Source organism: Trachurus trachurus, assembly GCF_905171665.1.
Source record: "Trachurus trachurus genome assembly, chromosome: 17".
Taxonomy (NCBI): domain Eukaryota; kingdom Metazoa; phylum Chordata; class Actinopteri; order Carangiformes; family Carangidae; genus Trachurus; species Trachurus trachurus.
This window is the reverse complement of record NC_139900.1, coordinates 22,417,604-22,439,584: the sequence shown is the minus strand read 5'-3', so window position 1 is coordinate 22,439,584 and position 21,981 is coordinate 22,417,604. Positions and strand designations below refer to the sequence as shown.

General features: G+C 41.4%; 1 protein-coding gene across 4 annotated transcripts in view; it reads right to left on the bottom strand.

Annotated features, from left to right (window-relative positions):
* Positions 1 to 21,981, bottom strand: part of st3gal3b (ST3 beta-galactoside alpha-2,3-sialyltransferase 3b) — a 50,820-nt gene that overhangs the window by 4,823 nt on the left and 24,016 nt on the right. For all 4 annotated transcript variants that reach the window (XM_083991723.1, XM_083991722.1, XM_083991725.1 and 1 more), the window contains 6 exons: positions 21,819 to 21,913; positions 14,085 to 14,148; positions 13,894 to 13,989; positions 13,560 to 13,746; positions 3,221 to 3,367; positions 1,641 to 1,787 (listed from right to left, as the gene is read on the bottom strand). In XM_083991723.1, coding sequence (XP_083847849.1) covers positions 1,641 to 1,787; positions 3,221 to 3,367; positions 13,560 to 13,746; positions 13,894 to 13,989; positions 14,085 to 14,148; positions 21,819 to 21,913 — 736 coding nt within the window. The remainder of the gene's footprint in view (positions 1 to 1,640; positions 1,788 to 3,220; positions 3,368 to 13,559; positions 13,747 to 13,893; positions 13,990 to 14,084; positions 14,149 to 21,818; positions 21,914 to 21,981) is intronic.

The following is a 21,981-nucleotide window of genomic DNA, read 5'->3' as shown; positions in this document are numbered from 1 at the left end:
TGGGTCACACCGGGACCACGAGGAACAATGAGCTACAGTTTTATTGGAAATTAGCATTGAAACAGGCCTGCGGCATTTGATTTCCAACTGAAATCCATTTGGAGTCGAAAAATCTTGTCAGATTCATTTATGAACTGATATAATATGTAAAGTAAAATGCTTTTATAGCAACCAGCAACATCCGAAGTGGACGGTCCAGTTAAAGCAGAAGTAAGCGGAATGTTTGTGTTAATATAAGTCTTAAATAGTTATATCTTCCGACAGCAATCACTTACATAGAGTGTTTGGTCTGAAACACGGGTCTGTCAGTCACTCCGCTCTGCTGTAAGCCGAGGAGAAAACTTTCCTTGTATCCTACAACCTTTATCCAATGAGGAGAGAGAACGGCATAAAGGGGCGGGTCCTCTCTGTGTGTGCAGCCAAGGGATGCGCGAGAATGTGGTGACGTAGGGATGAGGGCGGGGACTGCTAACTCCATCGGCTGACAAGAAGTTAGCCAAAACCACCGGATCGCTTACTTCTGCTTTAAGTGAATGAAGACTGGGATAAATAAGCATCAACAGTCAAGTTTTTAAGCTTTTCTAAATGCTAGCAGTGACCAGCTAATTGTCTAGCTTGTACAGCACAGCAGGTGACCTCAGCAGCACCACTGTCTAATGCCACATGTGTGACATTTTATTATTGATTTTTTTGTACCTTGACGGAAAGGAAACAAGCTGTTTCTCCAAAGCAGTGGAATCATCCACTGGTCAGATAATCAAACGGGCTCAGGGACTGGCAGTGGTTAAGGCCTTCCAAACAAAAACGTCAGACGTATTCCCATTAATTAGCCATGTGTGGCTGATGATGACAATGTTGATGAAGATGGTGATAATAAATGCCAAAGGTTCGCTGGGAGTTTAGACAAAGGTTATCGTCATACTGAGCTCATGGTTTACAACCATCAGCACATGGGTGACATCTTTGATTCCACTGGGTTGTAGTGTAAACACAGAGAGGAGGACTTGACCGATGGAGGGGAGAGGGGTCTGTCGTGTTGCTACGGTGACTGATGACAGCCTAGTGGCACTTCAATCCATCCATTTCTTGATGTTTTATTTTGTATGTTAAAAAAAGTCTAGTCTAGTCTCATTTCAAGTTTTAAATATGAGCTTTCTAATGTGCGCTGAAAGTTTTTGTTTCATGGGTTGGGATGAAAAGAAGTTTTGATTTGTTTCAGTTTTAATTTAATACCTTCTTCACCCGCATATCCTAAGGACTTTTGAGGCAGAAGGAAACAGCAAAAGAATACAGATGTCTATTTGTCCATAGCGGCATGTACTGCCTTAAATATATACATTGTGTGATTATGCAGATAACACAAAGGGAATCTCCAAAGTTACTGAATGGGAACATTTTGAGCCCAAATAGTGAACGCTTTGTAGTGAATTTATTTTGGCTGTAAGCCATTTAAACTCCCCCTCAACCTCTTACAGAACAGGTGGTCCCTCCTCATCAAATACTACAGTTTTGTCTCTTCACTTCTTTTTCAGTGGGAAGGGAGAAGCCGTAATATATTGCTCTCAGGATAGACATACTGTCACACTGATTATTCAAAACATAGGGCAATGAGTTCTGCTTTCAGACGTTTGAACACTCACCTCTTTAATGGCGGACATCTTGACAGTCTCATAGTAGTGCAGGGGCGCGTGGGGAGTGTTCATGTCGTAGCCGAAACCTGCCACTGCCACTTCGTCACAGTTGTGCAGCGCCATCGTTATAGCAACTGTCCCTAACGTTGGAATGTTCTGTGGTGAAGGCGGAGAAACGGGCCGTCAGATCACAGCAGCATATAGACACACACACACAACAGGAGCATTTATCAGTGAAAGTGCACATGCTGAATAACACAAGGATTAATACTGACTAAAACATGCAGTATTTATTATCATTATTTCCAGCCAAGTCTGAAACTCTAGTTCAGAGACAGACGTCCACTCCCTCTCATGTATCTGCCTTCCTCCCTCCTTTATACCTCTGTCTTTGTTCTGCCCCACTGCTGCTAACTGACTTTGAACACTTGGTGATTAACTATTACCTTTAAGACACGACCCCTGCAGACCCCTGCTATGACACAGTGATCTACAGGGTTGCACCGTGCTTCCTAACTGCCCTGGGCTGCCAGAGATCTGGGGGGTAAAGGAGCTGTGTGTGTGTGTGTGTGTATAAGAACAAGAGAGAGGGGGGGGAGTGTGTATGAAGGGGAAAAAAGCAGGTCCTGAAGAAAGAGTGGAGGGAGGCCCCATTTAAACCATTACCCTGATTTGCAGCCCTCAGGGTAGGTGGAGCTGAACTAGCAGCTGGCCAACCCCCTACTGCGTGCTCTAATACAGATTAATTTACACACACTCAGACACACACTCCGCATAAACACTTGGATAACAAATAGACCTTCTCATTATTTTTCACATACATAAACATACACTCTGATAGTCAGAGGACAGACAGGAAAGTGTTTGAGGGAAATAATGCGCCAACTCATACAACTCTGTGGCTTGTATTGTATGAGACAGCACTGCAAACAGACACAGACACAAATGACCACGCACTCTCTCCCTCTCCCTCCCTCTAACACACTCAGGGGCCAGATGCCCACATGTTGAACACATGTTGCAGAGGGGAGTTCATGCTGGGGTGCTCTGGTGGCCCCAGAGGGCAGAGCAACATTGATGCACTCCTCATTTCTCTAATAATATTCCACTCTCTAGCAACAGATCACATAAACAATATGTGCATATGGAACCATGCACATACACACACACTGAGGATTTGACTATAATCTCTGACAAAATGTTCTCTTCATACTGCACACTCGGGTCCAAACAAGCATGATTCACGACCAAAGTACGTACATCAACTTTTGAAGCATACTGTAGAGTTTAGAGTGAACCAGGTTTGCAGCAGGTATCCAGCACCTTGGCAATGCCTTGGCATTCCCTCTTTTTCTCTCTCTCTCTCTCTCTCTTTATAATGTGATAAATGGTGGTGGTACGCAGCCTTCCTGAGGTTAAGAACCTCCCAGAAAGGCTTCAAAAGCTAGATTTGAGTACAGAGTAAGAGTCATATACATCTGAAGAGCAGATCATCTCCTACATGTCGGAGGAAACCTACGATTTTGACAAAATAGGACCCATATCTTTGGTACAAGTGTTCCCTAATCAAAGCTCCTCACTGGTCTTACCCCTTTGCCCATGAGGCCGTTGTTGAAGGGCAGGCCGATGAAATGGAAGGCGGCCTCCTGGATGAAGTAGGGGTTCAGGATTCTCATCTCAGACGGCTCCCGAGGCACAGAGTCAGCCACTGGCTTCCAGAAACCCTCTGTACCCCTCTGAGGAAACAGACAGAAGGGACGGTGGGAACAAAAAACAGAAAAAAAGAGCATTAGTTATGAATACCGGTCCGTTTTTGTCTCTGCACGGTCAAAGTTATGTACATAAAACACAACTGTGACACTCACATGATGACTCCTCCATTGTGAACAGCCAACTGTGACTTACCACCAACATCAAAGCAAGCTTATCCTCTGCAACACTGACATAAAACACAGAAGCCAACCAGAGGCCAGACCCCTACTAGCACTGATTAGGAAAATGGCTTTTGGGCCTTTAATGGATAAAGTCAGGGTGAGGGGCTCGCAGGACATCGGTAATTATGAGCCCTGGTAGGAGCACAGTGGGTGAGGGGGGCATCCGAGAGGGAACTGGTTAACACACATTTTGTAGCATCTTTTAAAAGTGACAGCAAGAACAAACTCCTTTTTTCATTCTGTTTTGTGTATTTAAAGGATATAAAACTCTTGTGCCCTTGATTTACAAGTAAAAAACAGAAAACCAATCATTATGATCATGGAGCTGGTGATGAACATTTAGGAAGTTCATGTTTTGCACACTGATGCAGGAACAGGATTTTCCCTTTCCATTACTGGGTTGATCTTTCCTATTTTTTTCCCCTTATGTCCTGATAAGATTTCTCTGACTTTCCTCTCAGAGCTTTCTGCTTCTAGACAGTGATAGAGCAAAAGTTGTTCAGATGATAAATGGTTATGTTTGTTCGGTGTAATGGCTTTAGTCTATTAGTTTGTTACATGCTTTTAATTAGAGAAACATGTTGAGAAAGTCAACTCTGATTTGTTATTTGTCATGTAGTTGGGAAATCACAAACCCCAAAACAGTTTTGCTAGCCAGCATCCAAGGTTAAATAAGGCATTTGACAGGAAATGGTTCAAATCACACCTTGACCTGAGGGCGTTCTGCGAGACCTCAGGTCTTTTTACACAAGGCAATCATAATCAGTCGCCAGGGCAACCTGTCAGACAGGCCTGCAGCACCACCTGTATAAAATTATGTAACTTTAATGAAACACATTCACTCAGCCACAGCAAACAGCTACTGATCCACTGAATAGTACGGAACAGAGAAACCTAACCTTCAATATAATTATGCAAACAGATACCTATGAATTACAACTCTTACAAATCACGCCCCTTGTCAGAATGACTTTAAATGATAAACCTAAAGACATGCAATGGACTGGCAGTGCGTGATTTACTTGCCTGACAGTGTGACTTCCTACGAGGCATGAAGCCAACAGGGTCAGCAAATGTAAATGGGAATCACCTGTTCAAATAGTCAAGCACCCACCCGGTCGCCTTTGATACAGCAATGCATGACTCTGTGTGTCTGTGTCTGTGTGTGTGTGTTTGTGTGTGTTGGCAGAGGCAGTAGCAACAAGTCTGCTGGCTTTGTGGCTTCAACGGTGGCGGCTCTTTTTGAACGCGGGCCCAGCTCTGTGCCTTCGGCAAGCTGCAACAGGAACAGCAGCTCATCTCTCCTGTCAACACAGCTTGTGTTTGCCAGGAATCTATTTAGCAGCGCTGTTTGGATGTGTGCGCGTCTGTGTACGCTGAATAAAGAGAGTGATGCATTTTTTCTTTATTCTAGGAAGGAGAGGAGCTAATGACACACACACACACACACACACAACACACAACACACACACACACACACACACCCCTGGCTTTACACAGCTATGACCTGACATGTACATAGACAAATGTCACAGGGTGGGGATCTCTTTGAAGATATTCAGACGAGTACAGGTGGCTTTGACAAATGTAAGAGCAATTAGTATGTAAGGATTGAGGTCTGGTGGGTGGGAGGGAATGGCAAATGCTGTTGCGAGACTAGGAATGTCAGAAATTGCTTACATTAAAAGGTTTCCAGCTTATCCTTCAGCAGTTAAGATGATCAGTGAAAGTTAATGACAACACTCAACCCTGCTTAGAGCATTTAGCTGTACAGTGTTTGCAAATACAACAGAGTTACTGGACATGAATTGAATGATAAAACTGCAAAAAGGGTGAGTATAAATAAGGAGTTCAGTCTTATGTGAGTAAATAAAGTTAAAAGCACGACTGTTCAGTCACTGCACTATCAGTCATGAACACTGCAGTACTCAAACCTCTCGCAAATAACCTCCAGAGAACAGGATGTGACTTCCACTGTGGACTGACCGCTGACCTCTCTGCGTGAGTGTGTATTGGTTTGTCAAGAGAAACAGCGGTGCACCAGTAGCATTTGAACAGTGACAGAACAGGAAGCTGCAGAGTAGTCCTACACCACTTACTCACCGAGCCCTGACACACACATGCTCAAAAGGTGAACACAAGTGTGTAGCTTGGCTGGTTAGGCTGTCGCTGGGCTGTGGTCAGAGAGGAAATGGCTGTTTCCCTTCTCCTGCAACAGCTTTATGGTTAAATTGGTCTGGATTATTAGATTTAAGTGTGTGCACAAGGCAGTGCACTTCAATAAAGCACCTGTTAAAACAACCTTGAACTTGGAGACTTAATTGTTTGCATTGCAAGGAGGGGAGATGGACGATGGAGTGGCCAACATAATTTAGTTCGAAGTGGTGGTGAAGTGGAGTGTAGCAAAACATTTTAACTAGTTTACCAGAAAATTTGCAAATGAAAATGTAAACACATTTTCACATCCGGAGAAGCTGTTGATGGCACCAATTTGCCGGGCAACTGCCAATGAATCACTGCAGAAGGAGACAACACTGCAAGTTTATATAATTATAGTGTCAGTCAAACCTCAAACAGCAGGTTGATGGTTATTGTTGTTAAAAGCATCAGATATGTGTGGAAAGATGAGGAAATGGACCTTCAAAATAACACATCAAATACTCTCCACCATGTTTTCATCTGTTGTGTTTTCTTTAATTGATATGTTAACCAAGTATAAACATTTTTTTTCTTTTTGGAATTACCAGTGTTTCCATTCAGGTTTTACATCTAAGTGGGGAAGCTGATAAAAAAAAAGAGGTGGATGGGAGCACTTACTGTCCACATCTTCACAATTAACTATAAAGATTTTTATTTTATATTTTCGCTGTTATTTCAAAGACAAAACAGGTGCAAAAAGCACTTAGGTGTGTTTTGGAAGTTGACAAACTTTTACCTCTTAACGGGCATCTTAATTTGCGGCGTTACGAGTGGTACTGTTGCATATTCCCAGTGGCGCCCTTAATGAGAGCCTGGTATTGTCAAGATGTGACAGTTCTTGGCAGTGCCTCTGAGATTATGAGTCAATGAGGAGAAAAAATAGTTGTGATGAACAACATGGCACAAGAAAAGAACAGTCACAGTGCCTTGCTTCACATTCAGACATTTAACAGAGCCTGACCAAACCTGGTAGGCCACATGACTACAACCATTTAGAAGGGACTGTATTGTCAAAATAAAGGTCCTACACCACTGCATCATCAAAACACAGAAGGCAAAGCTCACAGGTTTTGAACAAGTTTCAAAAAGCAGGTTGGGTAAGTGAATAAAAAAAGAAATGGTCGTCAAAGAAGTACACCTATTCATACATTACTTGATATCTGAGTGGCTAGTGGCAATCTGCTGTACATTGCTAACTTCAGTAAACATGTTCTTCCATACACAACGAGCTGGGAAGTTGGGTTGTGTAGTCGTAGGTGATGTAATGTGTGAACAGATCTTGCTGAGTATAAAATGAGCGATACCGATGCCAGTCTACAGTGATGACTCCTGTTGCTGAGAACTTGAGGTAGTACCATTACTCCATTTGCCACAAACAGACTAAGACCATGACAACACTGTCTCTTCATGACAGTGTTGTCGACTACACCAGAAGCTTTGTAAAGGCTAAGTGTATTTGTCTTGTAATTGTACAGCTGTAGGAAAAAACCCAGCTATACAAACCAACACCAAAGGAGCTTAAAGCACAGGATTAGATGAAGACAGTGTTAGAGGGCGAGAGGAGCTACTGTAAGCCAACAGAAGTGATGGATCAAACAGATGGAAAAAGTGATGCAGACTGAGAGATATTGTTCAGGATGGTGACTAAAGGTGTGCTGAAACGGAAAATGTCAAAATTACTATGATGGGCCCTTATCTCCTTTACAAAACATAGCCTATAGTCACAATGAAGATGTACAAAACCTATTAAAAAAATGTCAGACAACCAACTAAGGGTTAGTGCTGGTTAAATACTTATATTTGCCTGGTCATAAACAGCATGACATGAATTCCTTTCCAGTTGCATAAAACTTAAAATACACCTTAGTTGCACTTCACTCCATAAATGTAAAAATGCCCAAATAAGAAACAGCATGGTTTAGAGTCTTGCATTTATAGTTTTCAGTGTGGTTTGGTTTCAGTGTGGCGTTAAGCACAAACCAATGAACCTTATTCACCTTTAAAATAACAGGTCTCTCTGTGTTGAACGAAGCTCAGTTTATAGCTCCCGCAGGACTGAATGTAATGTGTAGCAACACAGAACACTGAATGGAAGTGTAATAAGAGGAGGGGGAAAGGGAAGAATAAAACGTTTCACATCTGCTTGGTTACTACAGGTGGCCTCAAAGCCCCTCAGTGTAAACAAACACAAACATAGTGAAGCCAGACCGTCTCTTCACAAGATACAGTGCATGCTGGGTATTGTCCACAATAATCTCATGATACATCTGACATGACATGTCGGACATCTCTTGATAAGCGGCTATCATACAAGTGGCTCTATCCATAAGTTGCTGTGTGAGGATGTGGTAATGTTTGATGTTTACGAAGAAGATGAGTGAAATGAGGGTGACTGGATTCCGGAAAGTCGACCTAAGCAATTTAGAAGCAAAAACAGCAGCCACCAAACTGCCAACAATCACAATTAAGGTTGTCTGGAGGTCATTAGCACTGTATACATGTAGGACCTTTGAGTTTACAAGTTGCAGTGTCTCACCACATAAGTGCTCCACTGAAGAGGAACCGTATCAGCAAGAATGTTTGAAAGACAGAGAGGTTTCCCTGAAGTAGGTGGCAAATGGTGAGGTGCAGGGTAGGGGACTACGGTTTCTTAGATCCACAGAGGTAAAATTGTGGAAAGCTTTGGTTATTTTATAGGGGTGGGAATATTTTACTATCTCACGATTCGATGCGATTCGATTCTGATTTTTGGGGCGATTGATTCATAATGATTTCTGCTTCAGTCTATCGCTGTGCAAAGGATCCTCATGATCTACTCCAGTCTGCTTTGCAAGACAGAATGACTAAAGTGTCTTTTTCACATATATTGAGTTTTAAACATGCATCCATGCTTAGATGGAACTGTTGAAACTTAAGCAATATCACATATTGCTTAAGTAACAAAATTATAAGTGCCTCTTTATTTAAAAAAAAAATAGTGCAGTTAAACATGCTGCCTTTTAAATTCTAAGGAAATGGAGGCCGACAGCCAGCAGATTTGTTTCATATTATTATTATTTTAAAATCGATTTTGGGACATTTTATATCGATTCTGAATCGTATTAAATGAGAATTGCGATTCCTATGTGAATCGATTTTTTTGGCACAGCCCTATTATTTTATTTACCTCTATGTGCCAGGAATCTGAAGCACTCCCCGGTTTGCTTTAACACGAACCGTGACCTTTGCCCTCATTGAGGTCGCAGCCGCTTCACTTTCCTTTCTGAGGTAAACCGCTGTGTTAAACCCTTGTCTCCATATTCTCTCTATGTGCAGAGTGGCCTCGGGCTACTAACAGGTGACATCTTGGGAGATCACACAGTTATCGCTGCTGACGGGACCTGTTCTTCTTGTATCTGGCTAGAAAACAACAAAGTGTTTCTTTTGGCCATTTTGACTTGTCAAAGTCCTCAAACTTCCCTTCATCAGATGACAACGTACTACTCAAGAAACAAAATGTACACGTCTGAGTGTTAATCACTGCAGGGTAGGTAGGTGACTCATTTCTGAAACACAACACCCGCGGTAATCAGTGACATCCGGACACCATGTTAGTCATTTGGTTCATGTGCAGAATCCATGTTTACAAGTATATAAATGTTTATGAATGCATGTATGCATGCTACTTTGGGCTTCTGCACAGATGTTTGGGCTTAAAAAAGAACCATATAGCTGTTATTTTTGTCTCACAGTGTGTTCAAGTTACAATAAACTTTTGGGGCTAAACTGGCATGTCTATAAACTGAAAGAAATGGGCATTACACAAACTGTAACAACAGGAAACACTTCCTAACCATACTCCAGCCGGATAGAGTTGATTTGGAAATTTGTCCGCGATATGAAGCAACAGGCTATTTTAGTCATTTCTCTCGCACTATCAATTTCTGGAAGTGGAGATGTGCAATGTTTTTAAAATATTGGCTTTGCTACAATATTTTGATACTTCTGAGTTGGAACCCTGGCTGTATTTCTATTAAAGGAGAAGTACTCTCTTCCTCAAATTGTCTCCATCCATCATTTATCTCTCTGGCCTGAAGAGAGTCAGGGAAAGCTCCTGTAAACAAACAAGAGAGATAGAACACCGACACTCCACCTTCGAACCCCGTGTTTACCACCGGCTGTATATCCTTCACAGGCTCTGTTTGAAAAGATCCCCGTATATACAAACAACTGCGGCTGTGTGTGCATGAACCGTGAGCGTGCGCTGTGCATGAGGGCAAAAATCAAAAGTAGACACATAGGGAAAAAAGGACATATCAACAATCGTTGGAAATCATGTTTGAGCACAGTTGCAAACAGCATGTAACCGGGCAATCAACCAGGCTGCTGCACATGTGGGGTCAGACTTTCAAGCAGAGTGACAAAGTTGAATGGTATAATCACGTAGGTCTGCGGTAATGAGGGATTACGGGCATTGGAAGCCTTGTGATGCTGCAGCACTGCGAGGGCTTCACTGAGCTAAAAGATGAAAGTTGGGGAGAGACCCATAAAAGTCTACAAACTGAAGAGGACCAAAGTCAAGTTTTCAAATTTAGACTTCATCTTAATGTTGCCCTGATGTTTATGACTCGGTGCGCGTGTGAGTGAGTGGGAGGCCATGTGTGTGTTTGTGAGAGTGTACAAAACACTAAATAACAGATTGTGAAATTGCCTCGCTAATATCTATTTAGTTCAGCCATCCAAGACTGCACTGTAGGCGTTTGAAAAGCCACAATAGTGCAGGATAGTGAAGCACGCTGACCACAGGCAGGATGAGTCACTTGCGGCTGCACTACAAGTGTGTACCGCCCACTAACCTTTAAAAAGAAGACGGCGAAGAAAGACACTTGCTTTCATAACCGCAGTGGGTTGAAAAGGTTTTGCATCCCTTCCAGCTGTGAGTGTGCAGGTTACACAAAGAAACCCCCTTCTCGGCCAGCAGATGTAAAAGCTCCCGAAGGACAGCTGTCCATAGTTACATTATGTCTCGTTCTGGGGCCGACTAAATGGACAGAGCAAGAAGAGGAAAGCTTCTTGCTACTCGGTCCCACTGTGTATCCTGGAGTCTACAGTATCAGTCTCTGAAGCAAATGTCTCTTGACCGTTTCATTCAATTGATTTAGCTACGGATTGTCTGGTAATAAGCGAGAAATTGAAAGGAAACATTTGGTTAGTGTTTTTGGAAATGTCTCCCTAAGTTCACCGGTGGCACATATCAGCACTTAGTCTAATGTGGGTGTGAGTCAGATACAATGAAGCTAGTGTAACAGCCTTTTAACAGGTCTTCAGATCCTTTCATGTTGTTGCTAAGACTTAATATCCTCTTGTAAATAGATATTGTTGCTCTGGAAACACAAGGCAGCAAACACTCATTATAATAAGAAAATGGCACTTTGTGTGTTCTCTTAAAGTGATCCTTTTCACTTGATATGAAATAAGCGGATAAGTGCAACTGCATTTTAAGTGAATTCAAACGGTCATTTATGGAAAAAAATGACTGAGGGAGTCACACAGTGGGTTGAAAACCTTCTAAACACCAACATGCTCACCCAACACCTAAAATCTAACTGCACAACAGTGGGCGCCAATGAGCCTGGACTCTTACTAGCAAGGTTAAAATAGCTTTGGATCATTTTGGACTCCGAGTCCACACACTGCTATTCCATGTTTCATTCATCTGTGGTAATGTATAATATTGCAGACACTGAACTAAGCTTATCTTCAATGCCAAAAACTAATTCCAGTGACCTCAGCCAGCTATTAAAGTGAATAAACTGCCCATGAAACATTAACAAAAGGGTGATATACTGTATTTATGTGGTAGTAAATCAACTACTGCAGATGTATAAAAACAAACTAAAGACTAAAGACTATCCAGAGGTCAAACACGGGTCTTTGCACATCTGTCAGTTCTCTTCTTCCATATTATCATCAAGGCTTGGATCAATGGACACTGATGATTTTTTTCTTTACTTTTTGTTCCCTGATTTTTAACCCATGGGAAACATTCTTCCTTCCTCAGCAGATCAAAGAGGGGCTGAGTCAGATGCCAGGGGCCAGATCAATTATCCCAGGCAGCCATTTCCACTGTCCTCTCCCTCTGACACACCAGCGAAATCTGGGCCCTATCAAAGGCTGAAGGGGCCATCAGCCAGCCAAGCAAACTATTTTCCTCCATTTTACTTTACCGTTACCTTCCACTGCTCATTTTCTTTTCCCCAGCTATTATCCCTTTACTCTATTTAACTTTATCTTTTCCATCTATCTTTCCTCTCTTCTCTCATCCTTTAATCCAATGTCACAGCATTACTTAGTTTCATCTTGCCATTCTATGCCCTTTCCATTGTCGACTATAAAAGTATTGTCCTTTCCTCTGAATTTTTTTTTAATCCCCATTTTCTCACTCATGACATATTCCCCCTGATCCCTCAAAGTCACACAGCTGGGATGGAAAATAAAAATTGGTTCCCCGACTGAACAGATGCATCCTGCACCATAAAATGAGCAAATGTGTTATTTAGTTTTTCTGCCTGAGTAAAAGAAAAGCTTAAGGATGGTTTAGCTGCTTATGCATGATTTAGCTCATTTGTTACAACACTTTTGAAGGTCAAGTTTCAATCTGAAGGTTTTTTTTTGTTGGTATAACTAAAATTAGATATAGTATTACCCAAGTACTATATAAGATGTTTTTTTTTTTTTGTTTGTTTTTTTAAACTTAAATCTTAATTAACCATGGTTGATAAGGGTTCCTAAATGATGGTGAGTAATTATAATTGATAGGAAACGGGCTAAGACATAAAAGAAAAAAAATGATGGTATGTTTCTTTAAATACCACCACCTTTATTTTACGGACACTGTGATGAGCTTTTACTAAGTGTTCCCATTGTCCTTGAGTTGAATAAGCTCAGAAAAATCTTGCAGAGATGCTAAAGACTGTTCAAGAAGAACTGAATGAGAGTGCTTATGAAAGCTTTTTTTCAGTGACAAAGGTTTTCAAATAGGGAACATCAGAGCCATTAAAAATGAATGCTTTCTGAAACACATTAAGAGATATGGGAGACCCTCTTCTGTCATTCATTCTGACCCTTGTGATAAGAGGCCAATTCACAGCCTGCCAGTTAACTGTGGCAATGAGAATGTTTCAAAGGACACCCAAGAGATTTGTTATGTGGTGAATTAAGCCATAATTATAAGTGGCGCTACACAAACATGAGTGAACAAGTGAACAGGAGAGAATGATCATTCAGGATAAAATTAAAACATGGAGTGAAAAGCCAGGGCCAGAGCCGGGGGGATGTGTGTATACATGTACCAGTCATTGGTTTTTCTCATCTGTCCTTTCCACATTAAGTATCTAAACCATTCAAAGCATCTAAAACATCCACACTATATCGTAGAGATCTGTGTTGTCCTCTGAATCCCTTTACTAAAATGGCTTACATTTCAACAGAAAGGAATGTACAGAATGTGATCAGAGGTTAGACTGCTGCACACTGCTAAATATTAAAAAAAAAACACATCACAACTCAGATATTCAGGCACATAGCAGTAAAAAAAATTTACTCTTAAGTGGTTTAAGTCCTAGAACCGAGCTTTGTTGTGCAGCAGACACTTCTCTCCTTTTTGACCTTTTTATATTTGAACACCCACTTAAAGTGTCTCAGATTTTTCCGCCGAGAGTCATCCTTCTGTTATCTTTACTGGTGTTGTGTGTGTGTCAAATATGTTCTTTTTTCCCACTTTCCTTACTTAACAATGATCTAAATACAAGCTTACCGGTTTCTCCTTGAAGACCATCTGTCGGAGCCACTTGAAATCCAGTGGTTTGAAAGCCGAGAAAACAAAAAGTGAGTCTTTTTCATAGTTTGCAGGTTTATGGATAGCCCCCTCTGGATAGGTTATCCTCATGGTGGTTTTGGTCCCTACGTCTCTGCCGTATCCGCTTACTGGTGCCTCGTTTAACCTGCCAGCAGAGAAAAAGTTTTAGTCAGCGGAATTCTTCAAACAGCCAACAAGGTCCATGGCACAGAAAGTGAGGTGTCAAGATTTTAGATTTTCATTTACACTTAACCAGCTACAGATTATGCACTCATCAGAGGAGTTGTCTCACCTCACTACGACATCGTAGTCATCTATGCGTGAGCCCAGAGATTTATTGAACAGGATGCCCCCGTTTCCCACGATGATGCACCTTTTACAGCTGAGACTGCAAGACAGGAGGGTCAGATGTTAGTCATATTACAAAGTGATAGAAAGATGAAACGGGACTCCCTGGGGATGTGGTTGAGCAGTGGTAATTACCTGTCCAGCTCCTCTCCAAGTCCATAACTTTTTGTGGCAGTTAATATGCTGTCTATGATTCTTTCTGCAGAAGGAAAAAAAGAAATAACCACCATGAAGAGGACAAATAAGGTTATCACTTACATTGCACTGCAGCACATCATACAAGACAAAAAAAACTTGAGAATATAGCGGAGATTATTTTATTCTCCTGTATAAATACAATGGTGGACAGTTGCTTTCTTTGCAACAAAAGCAGACGAGCTTCAAACCACAATTTTGAATATTGAATATTGAATTCTCTCCATCAAAGACAATGTCACATAATCTACTACCGAAAAATGAATTGTTATCCTCAGGGTTCGTCATGTCAAGGACTCACTCCTTGTGGAGCAGGACAGCAGAGTAACATCACAGATTAGATGTTCTCTAATAGTGAATATGATATATTTGAAAAGCCAGGAGTGGGGGACCTGTTCCTTTAGATGTATAACCTGATGAAAGCTCCAACATACCACTAGAGATATAGCAATCTAGGTGGTCTTTAGACAGTTGGAGGAGAGAAAACGCCTCTGTCCATTTATCCAGTCAGAGATAAGGACTGATCAATCAGCCCACAGGAATAGCGGTGATAGGAGAAAACGGAGAGGAGTGAATCTGGGAGAAGCAGACGTACAGGGTTCAGCATGGTATGCGTGTGTATGTAGAAACTCTCCCATAAAAGCACTCAGAGAGGAATGCTGTTTTCAAACAAGCACATTCTCCTGGTTAAGTGGGCGATGTTGAGCTCGTCTCCCTGCGTGGCCAGCACCCCTCTGATCGCAGGGCGAAAAACGGGGATGTTTAGCCATAGCACACATTCCTGCCATGTTCGACGGGGCATTCTGCTAGAGTCATCCTTCCAGTGTTAGATATTTCAATTATTTCTCTTTCCTCTTGACCATTTTTAGACCTCTCATACAACATCTCAAAGCCATCACTGTTGCTATCTTTAATCCAGGTTTCAGTTGCAATTTGGAAGCACCTTAGATGGGCCACATGGATTATACTATTAGGATACTCTGCCTACCTTTGCTCAATCTGCCTCCTGTATGAAAAGTTATTCTCAAAAAAATGAGTGGTATTTTCATTGCCCTCTGCTCTTTAAGTATATAATCACCATCACCATATAGCACATACTTCACAAAGGGGGGCAAGAGAAATTGTAAAAGCGAGAGTAAAGGGAAGAGTGAGAAGGACAAAGTTTAGACTGGGGCCTCAAAGCAGTTTGTAAGACATATTACAGCCCCATTCACCCAGGCTAACGATCCTAATGATTAACCTGCTGAGGAGAGGCGAGCAGAGAAACAGCCCATTGTTTGGATGTGGTGTCGATGTCTGGCGTCAAGCATCACCCCGAACAGCATAAACACAAGAGCGAGGACCACACCTGGATCCAAGCGAGTGAAAAGTGAAAAATCACAATGAGCAGGACTCTCTTCCAGAGAACGACATGGAAGCTAATTGTTATAAGTACGCGGGGTAAACATTTCAGCAAAGTATGTCTCGTGGTAGAGCCGGAGACAGATGGCTGTAGGTTCAGACATTAGTCCAACATGGAACTCTTGAAATGACAAAAATCTTTACTGGCAACAGAGAGGAACGGCGGAAGCACCGCATAACACATAAACACAGAGACACTGTCAGGAAGAGTGTAGCCTAAACAATATAAAGAAATCATGTGATGAGGGAGTGGTATTTATTGTGGTATTTTGTAGGCCTTCATTTAGATAGGCTTAACACTCAGCATCAACTGCCATGGGGAAAAAGACAAAATAATAATTTGATATCATATTTTATATTTGAACGATCCTAAAAAAAAATATATGTGGCCACAGATGTGAGGTGTGCTGAAGACTTTGGCACCAATTCACTATGTCTTACTGTCTAAATCTTGTTTCATCTCAACTTTGTGTCAAGTTACATAACAGTCTGTGTGTCTTCAATTGGTGGGCATGCTGAGAATGAGAGAACAAAACAAAAACAACTGTGGCCCAGTGATATCATTCATCAGTTTATCAAACTTGTAAATAAGCAGCTGAGGACATAGCATCACTGATTTGCTACAGTTGCTACAACAAAAAGAAATACTAATACAAGGAGGTTTCACACACCTCTGTCTCGACTGGCAAAGGTCTGCGAGAGCCTGATGTTCACATTGGGAAGAAATGATGCAATTCTACATGCAAAGATAAAATTACCTACAGAAAGAAACATTTTACTTGTCCTGGCCAATAAAAGATTGCCATCTCAAGCTATTTATTCTGATTTTATCCTACCATCTGTAAAACTCTAGAGTCACATGACTAATCAAAAGCTTCCAATTGGAAATACCTTGGGAAGGACTCTTTCAGTTAACTACACACCTTTTCTCTCTGGAGTTGGTCAATCCATACCATCTGCTTTTAAAAGCCCAGTGCAGTTGTGGACACTTCATGCAATGCTGGTACTGAGATTATTTAAACAGTCAACATCAGCTTTGCAAGTATACATAAACCTCTGTAATCTTGTGTACACCACACTGGAGGATAATTCAGTATTACGCGCAGCTTGCTGGCGTTAAACACAACTGTCTCTGCTGACATCAGGGGAGATAAAGACAAATGGTGACCTGCATGGAGAAGTATCAAACAAAGCAGCTGAAACAACTCTCAACAAGTCTCTAGCAATTTCTGTCTTTCCTCCTGACAGGTTTGCTAAATATAGCTCATGAGGAACATATTCCATATTCCTGCCCTGGTATTGCAAAATTCCCTCAGTTTATCAAAAGTTCAGTTTATCAACATAAGCTGCAGTAGGTGGTGAGATAACATGGCAGTCACTGCAGTGTGGCACTCTTATCCAGCACTGGCACAACATTTCCGCAAGGCATCAGAGGATGAGACCAGGGACAGCAGAGAGAGAGCTAAATTCAGTGGTCTGTTGTCAAAGCTGTGCTCTGTAAACGTCTTGAAAAGTCTTGCACTGATGGCAGATGTCCTGACTGAACTGAAGAACTTGTCAGAGTTTCTTCAGAACAGGAAGACCACACTCCCAAAGGCCCATGAGATCACGACGATGTATGTCAAGCGCATTGAAAGTCTCATTCCATACCCAGGGAAACATGTAGTTGAAGCTAGACAGGCAGAGGAAGAGATGAAATTTAAGGGAGAACAGTTAAGAGTTGGCAGGTCTCCCGTCATTGACTCTGCACAGTTTACGCAAGCAGTGGCAGAGAGTATGAACGACAGACTCTTCACAACCACAGCGAACAGAGCACAGGCCAGTGTCACAGCCAACAGAAAAGAGAGCTACAATAGGCTTCTAAATCAAATGACAGTCCTTAATCCTGACAAGTGGGACCATGAGAATCCTCGATATGGAGAAGATGAGATGAGGGCTTTGTGCCATGTCCTACATCTGAATGAACAAGAGGCACACCTTGGATTCATTGAGTACAAGGCCAGTGGAGGAAGAAGCATTCCTAACAACATAAAGAAGTTGCTTGTGGCAGTGGATACATTGTCAGCAAGTAATGCAGACTGTGAGCGGGGGTTCAGTACCATGAACAACATCATCACTGAGTACAGGAGCAAACTGACAACAAAGAATGCTGCAAACCTCCTCTTTGCCAGCTCAGTTGGACCACCTTGCATGCAGTGGGACCCGATGCCTTATGTGAAGACCTGGCTGGGCAAAGGAAGAAGAGCAGCTCACACAACAAGTGACATGGCTCGCCGTCACTTAGAGGAGGATAACTACTTTAGGCCTCTGTGGAAATTATTTTAGGTGATGTGTTTTGATGAGGGGTAGTTCAATGACCTCATGATCTGTTCTGTATTCTGGATGTGTTTCAATTAAAATAGTTTGGTCAAAAAAAAAGTACTAAAAGAATATACACATTTGTTGTGAAAGCTAAATGCTTGTTTGATCTGAATTCTTATGGTATAGTAACTGTTTAAGTAATATGTTATTAATTGGGAAAACTTATGCTGATGCTGCCTTGTGTTGCCCAGGTTTAATGTTAATGTTATGTTTAATGTTATTAATTGGGAAAACTGATGCTGATGCTGCCTTGTGTTGCCCAGGTCTGGAGATGGCTTGGGTTGTCCGTCCTCCTGAAATCATTAAGAATGGTGAAGTGTTCAGTGTCACGTATTCAGTGACAGCACAGGATTTTTTCTACCAGTGGGCCATCGATAACCACAAGAATATACAAATTTGTTGTGAAAGCTAAATGCTTGTTTGATCTGAATTCTTATGGTATAGTAACTGTTTTTGGTTTGATTGTTTTTTCTCTCTCTTTATCTCTTTTCTCCTTTCTTCTTGAATAAACTGAACTGAACTGAAATGGTAAAATAGTATTGTCAAGTGTTTTTAATTCCTGCCTACTAGGCACTACTAGTTTTGATTAACAGACAAAGCAGTTGTCAAGACTGTATATTTCTATTGATCTATTTTCTGACCCAGACAGGTACAGGTAGCCTACAGTAAAATATTGAAATGTTTATTGTTTGGGTTTTAACTTTGCTATTTTAAAATGCATGAAGTGAGAGAGAGATGAAGGTTTTGGTAATAGTACCGGCAAGAGTTTGAAACTACTTTCACCCCTGGATAACATAGATAACCGGCATCTGCCTAACTGAAATGGAGAACATGAGGGGGCGAAACAAAGCTACAACTTAAACGTATTTAATATTATTAATCACATTTTTTGTCTCTTCCTCTAAAGTTAATGTTTTTGTCAAAATGGGCCATAAAGACTGAGTGCGACCAACTGACTGAGTTTTAAAAAGTATCTCTGCAAAGTTCACTTAACACTTCCGAAATAACTTATGTCGAAAGAATAACATTTCATTTGTGGTTCAGCATTTCACAATTAATGCAAAGTATAATCAGTAACACATGTCGACCGTTTAGTTTAGTGTCCGACTGGCATCCTGACAGCAGCTATTCTCTGAGACCGAATCAACACAGCTTTACTGTTCTCAGGCTATGGTTGATGTGTGCCAAAAGATACCTCCTGGCAGGAGAAAGGGTAAAAATAAAACTCCCGCCCACCACCGCCTCCTCTCCGTGTTCCCAATTTGGAATCCTTTGTGGCGTTCTATTCAAGATCCACACGTATCATCTCTCCACATGGGTACCACTAAAAGGGAAACCCCACTGCCGTCGCAGTCCATCGAAAAAACAGAAACCAGGTGTGACACTCACACAGGGAGTGCTCTTTTGATAGTGATTGAAGCTGTGTGTATGTGGGTGACTGTCTGTGTGTGTGTGTGTGTGTGTGTGTGTGTGTGTGTGTGTGTGTGTGTGTGTGTGTGTGTGTGTGTGTGTGTGTGTGTGTGTGTGTGTGTGTGTGTCTGCGTGCATATGTTAATATGACAGCAGAGAACTTGCCAGAGCACAAAAGGTATCATTCAGTGTACCTTCTGCCTCTAGGCACTGGAAAATATGTGACAGAGTCAGTCAGTCACAGTCACTGAAGGCAAGTTAATGTTATCTCTTCGCTTCCCATGATATTATGCACTGGTTTGATATCAGAAGTGCTGAAGCATGTTAAGGTCAGAAAACAAGCACTGTGTGCGGAAACCAAAGCTCCAAGAAGACAGAGGGCTCATCACTAAAAAGGTTGTTATTATGACAAACAGACAGCAATATGTGGATTCTAAATAAATAAAATCTACAATCTACAGTAAACCTGTCATGAATGGTCACCAAATATTTTGTTTCAGCCGGGACAGAGGGTTACAAAAATGGAGCAAAATTTAAAAGAAAAATATAACCATATTAAACAGTAAATTATGCAGACTGGAACTGGAAAGTGGGTTTTTCAAATGGGCTCAAAAATACAGGAATAAATCTGATTTGACACTTCCACTCACAATATCCTTCCTGAAATATCCTTTGCAGTGTAATCAGTTGCACATTATGAGCTACTATGTCTGCAAATAAAACTCAGATGTCAAACAAGAACCAAGCATGGACGATTTAGTTATAACTTGTATTTAAAAAAAAGAAAAAAAGGAAGCTAATTTGTGGGGACTGAGGCAGTCCATGGATAAAACAAAAGCAGTTTTCAGAAACAAACTTTGTTTGCATTACTATTTCATGATAACACAATTTCAGGGGGAAAAAATCCCAATGGTCACTGAATGTGCACTGTGATGGATTAGCCCTCTCACCTTGTCCTTACTCACAACAGGACACAGTAATAACCCTGAGGAAAAATGTATTCTGCCAAAAACACCAGCCTCGTAACAATGACAAATGATGAAAAGTGCGCAAGTGGCAGAACTTTGGCATTCTCCACAGCAAAACCATCAGAGTGCAGCCTTGATGATGAAAAGCGCTGAAACGAGCAGGTATTCGGACAAAATAAGCATATTGGTTTCATACATGTGAACCACTGTTCGCATTTAGGGTATCTTTCACAACGGAAAGAAACAAACGGCAATTCTATCAAATAACTTGTCTCATAAGAGATGTTGACAGTCTGTTGATTGGCCTAGATTGGATAAGTAGATACAGTATGAGAAGCCAACTGATTCCTGGTGATAAGAGTTGGCAGCCCTTACTTTTCCTTTCATCACCTCCATTGACTCCGGGGGCAATGTTGGCAACGCAGAACAAGACCATAAAAAAAAAAAATCTGTGCAATATTGAAACCACACGAAGCCGAGCTTGATACCAACACAATCAGATGGTTTATTACTTTAAGATAACAGGCACCACAGGCACAAAGCACTGTACAGTGCAGCAACTGTTACGCTCCGACACAGCATCTAAACCTTCCACACAGGTTGAGCAGTGAAGGAACACTCCACTGATCTTACACATGAGGTTAGATTTTGCAATATTATCTGTGGCTCTGGCAGAAGCTTTTCTAAGTCTGAGAAAATAACTCTGGTGATGTCATTAGGGTTATCTCAACTTAAGCTCCAGACTATTATTCAATACAAAACTGCAGTGCTAACTTCAACGTTTTGGAGCTCGAACTGTACTAGGGGCTGAATGTCAGTAGATCTCAGCTGATTCTTTGGTTTTAATTTGCGTCTTGTGAATTCTCAGACTTTGAGGGGCGCAACATTCAGTGTTGAAATAATCCTTTAACTAAAGCATGCCTACATATAGAAAGTCAAAAAGAAGCAGCATGAACTACACTGGCCTTGAGGTCACATATATTCACTATTGGGAAGGGGAACTGATGTAATAAATAGAAATATTCTTTTTGTTCTAGATTATTTAGTGTGGATATACTTTTCTTATTTGTTTGGCATGTCCTCATTATTTATAAACATAGCCCTTATTATTTTTTTTTTATTATATTCTTTGACTATTATATTCTTTGGTTGATACGCACATGTTATTGTTTAACTATATTAATTTATCACTATTGTTAGCAGCCAGCCTTTGGCCCACCCACAGAGTCTATATAAGGGACTCCCACCTGTCTCTGATCCCTGACCCACGCCCTGAAGAAGGCCGTGTCGGCCGAAACCAGTCGGCGTCTTTTTTATCTTTATCCATGCCCTGATTAATTAAAGGCCTTTTACACAACACCTTGTCTCCGTGCGTGTGACTGCCTGAAGCAAGCCTTGTGCTTTTTTCGTCGTTTCTCAATTTTTTCAACTTCAAGAGCACCCCGCAATACCTGGAGCTTACTCCTTTGTTTCCACCACAAGCACTCGATACCACCCCCACCCCCCCCTTTTTGATGTAATAAATATTTCTTACCTTGAGTTTTAAAACCAAAGGGAGGTAAGTAACTGGTGACTTTAGCTAGACGTTTGAAGTTCCGATCAAGAAACATGGGCGCTGGTTTCATGAACCTGCAAAGGGAAGAAAGGACGGAAAGAACAAGGTGACACACAGAACAAATTCATATCTGCAAAATCAA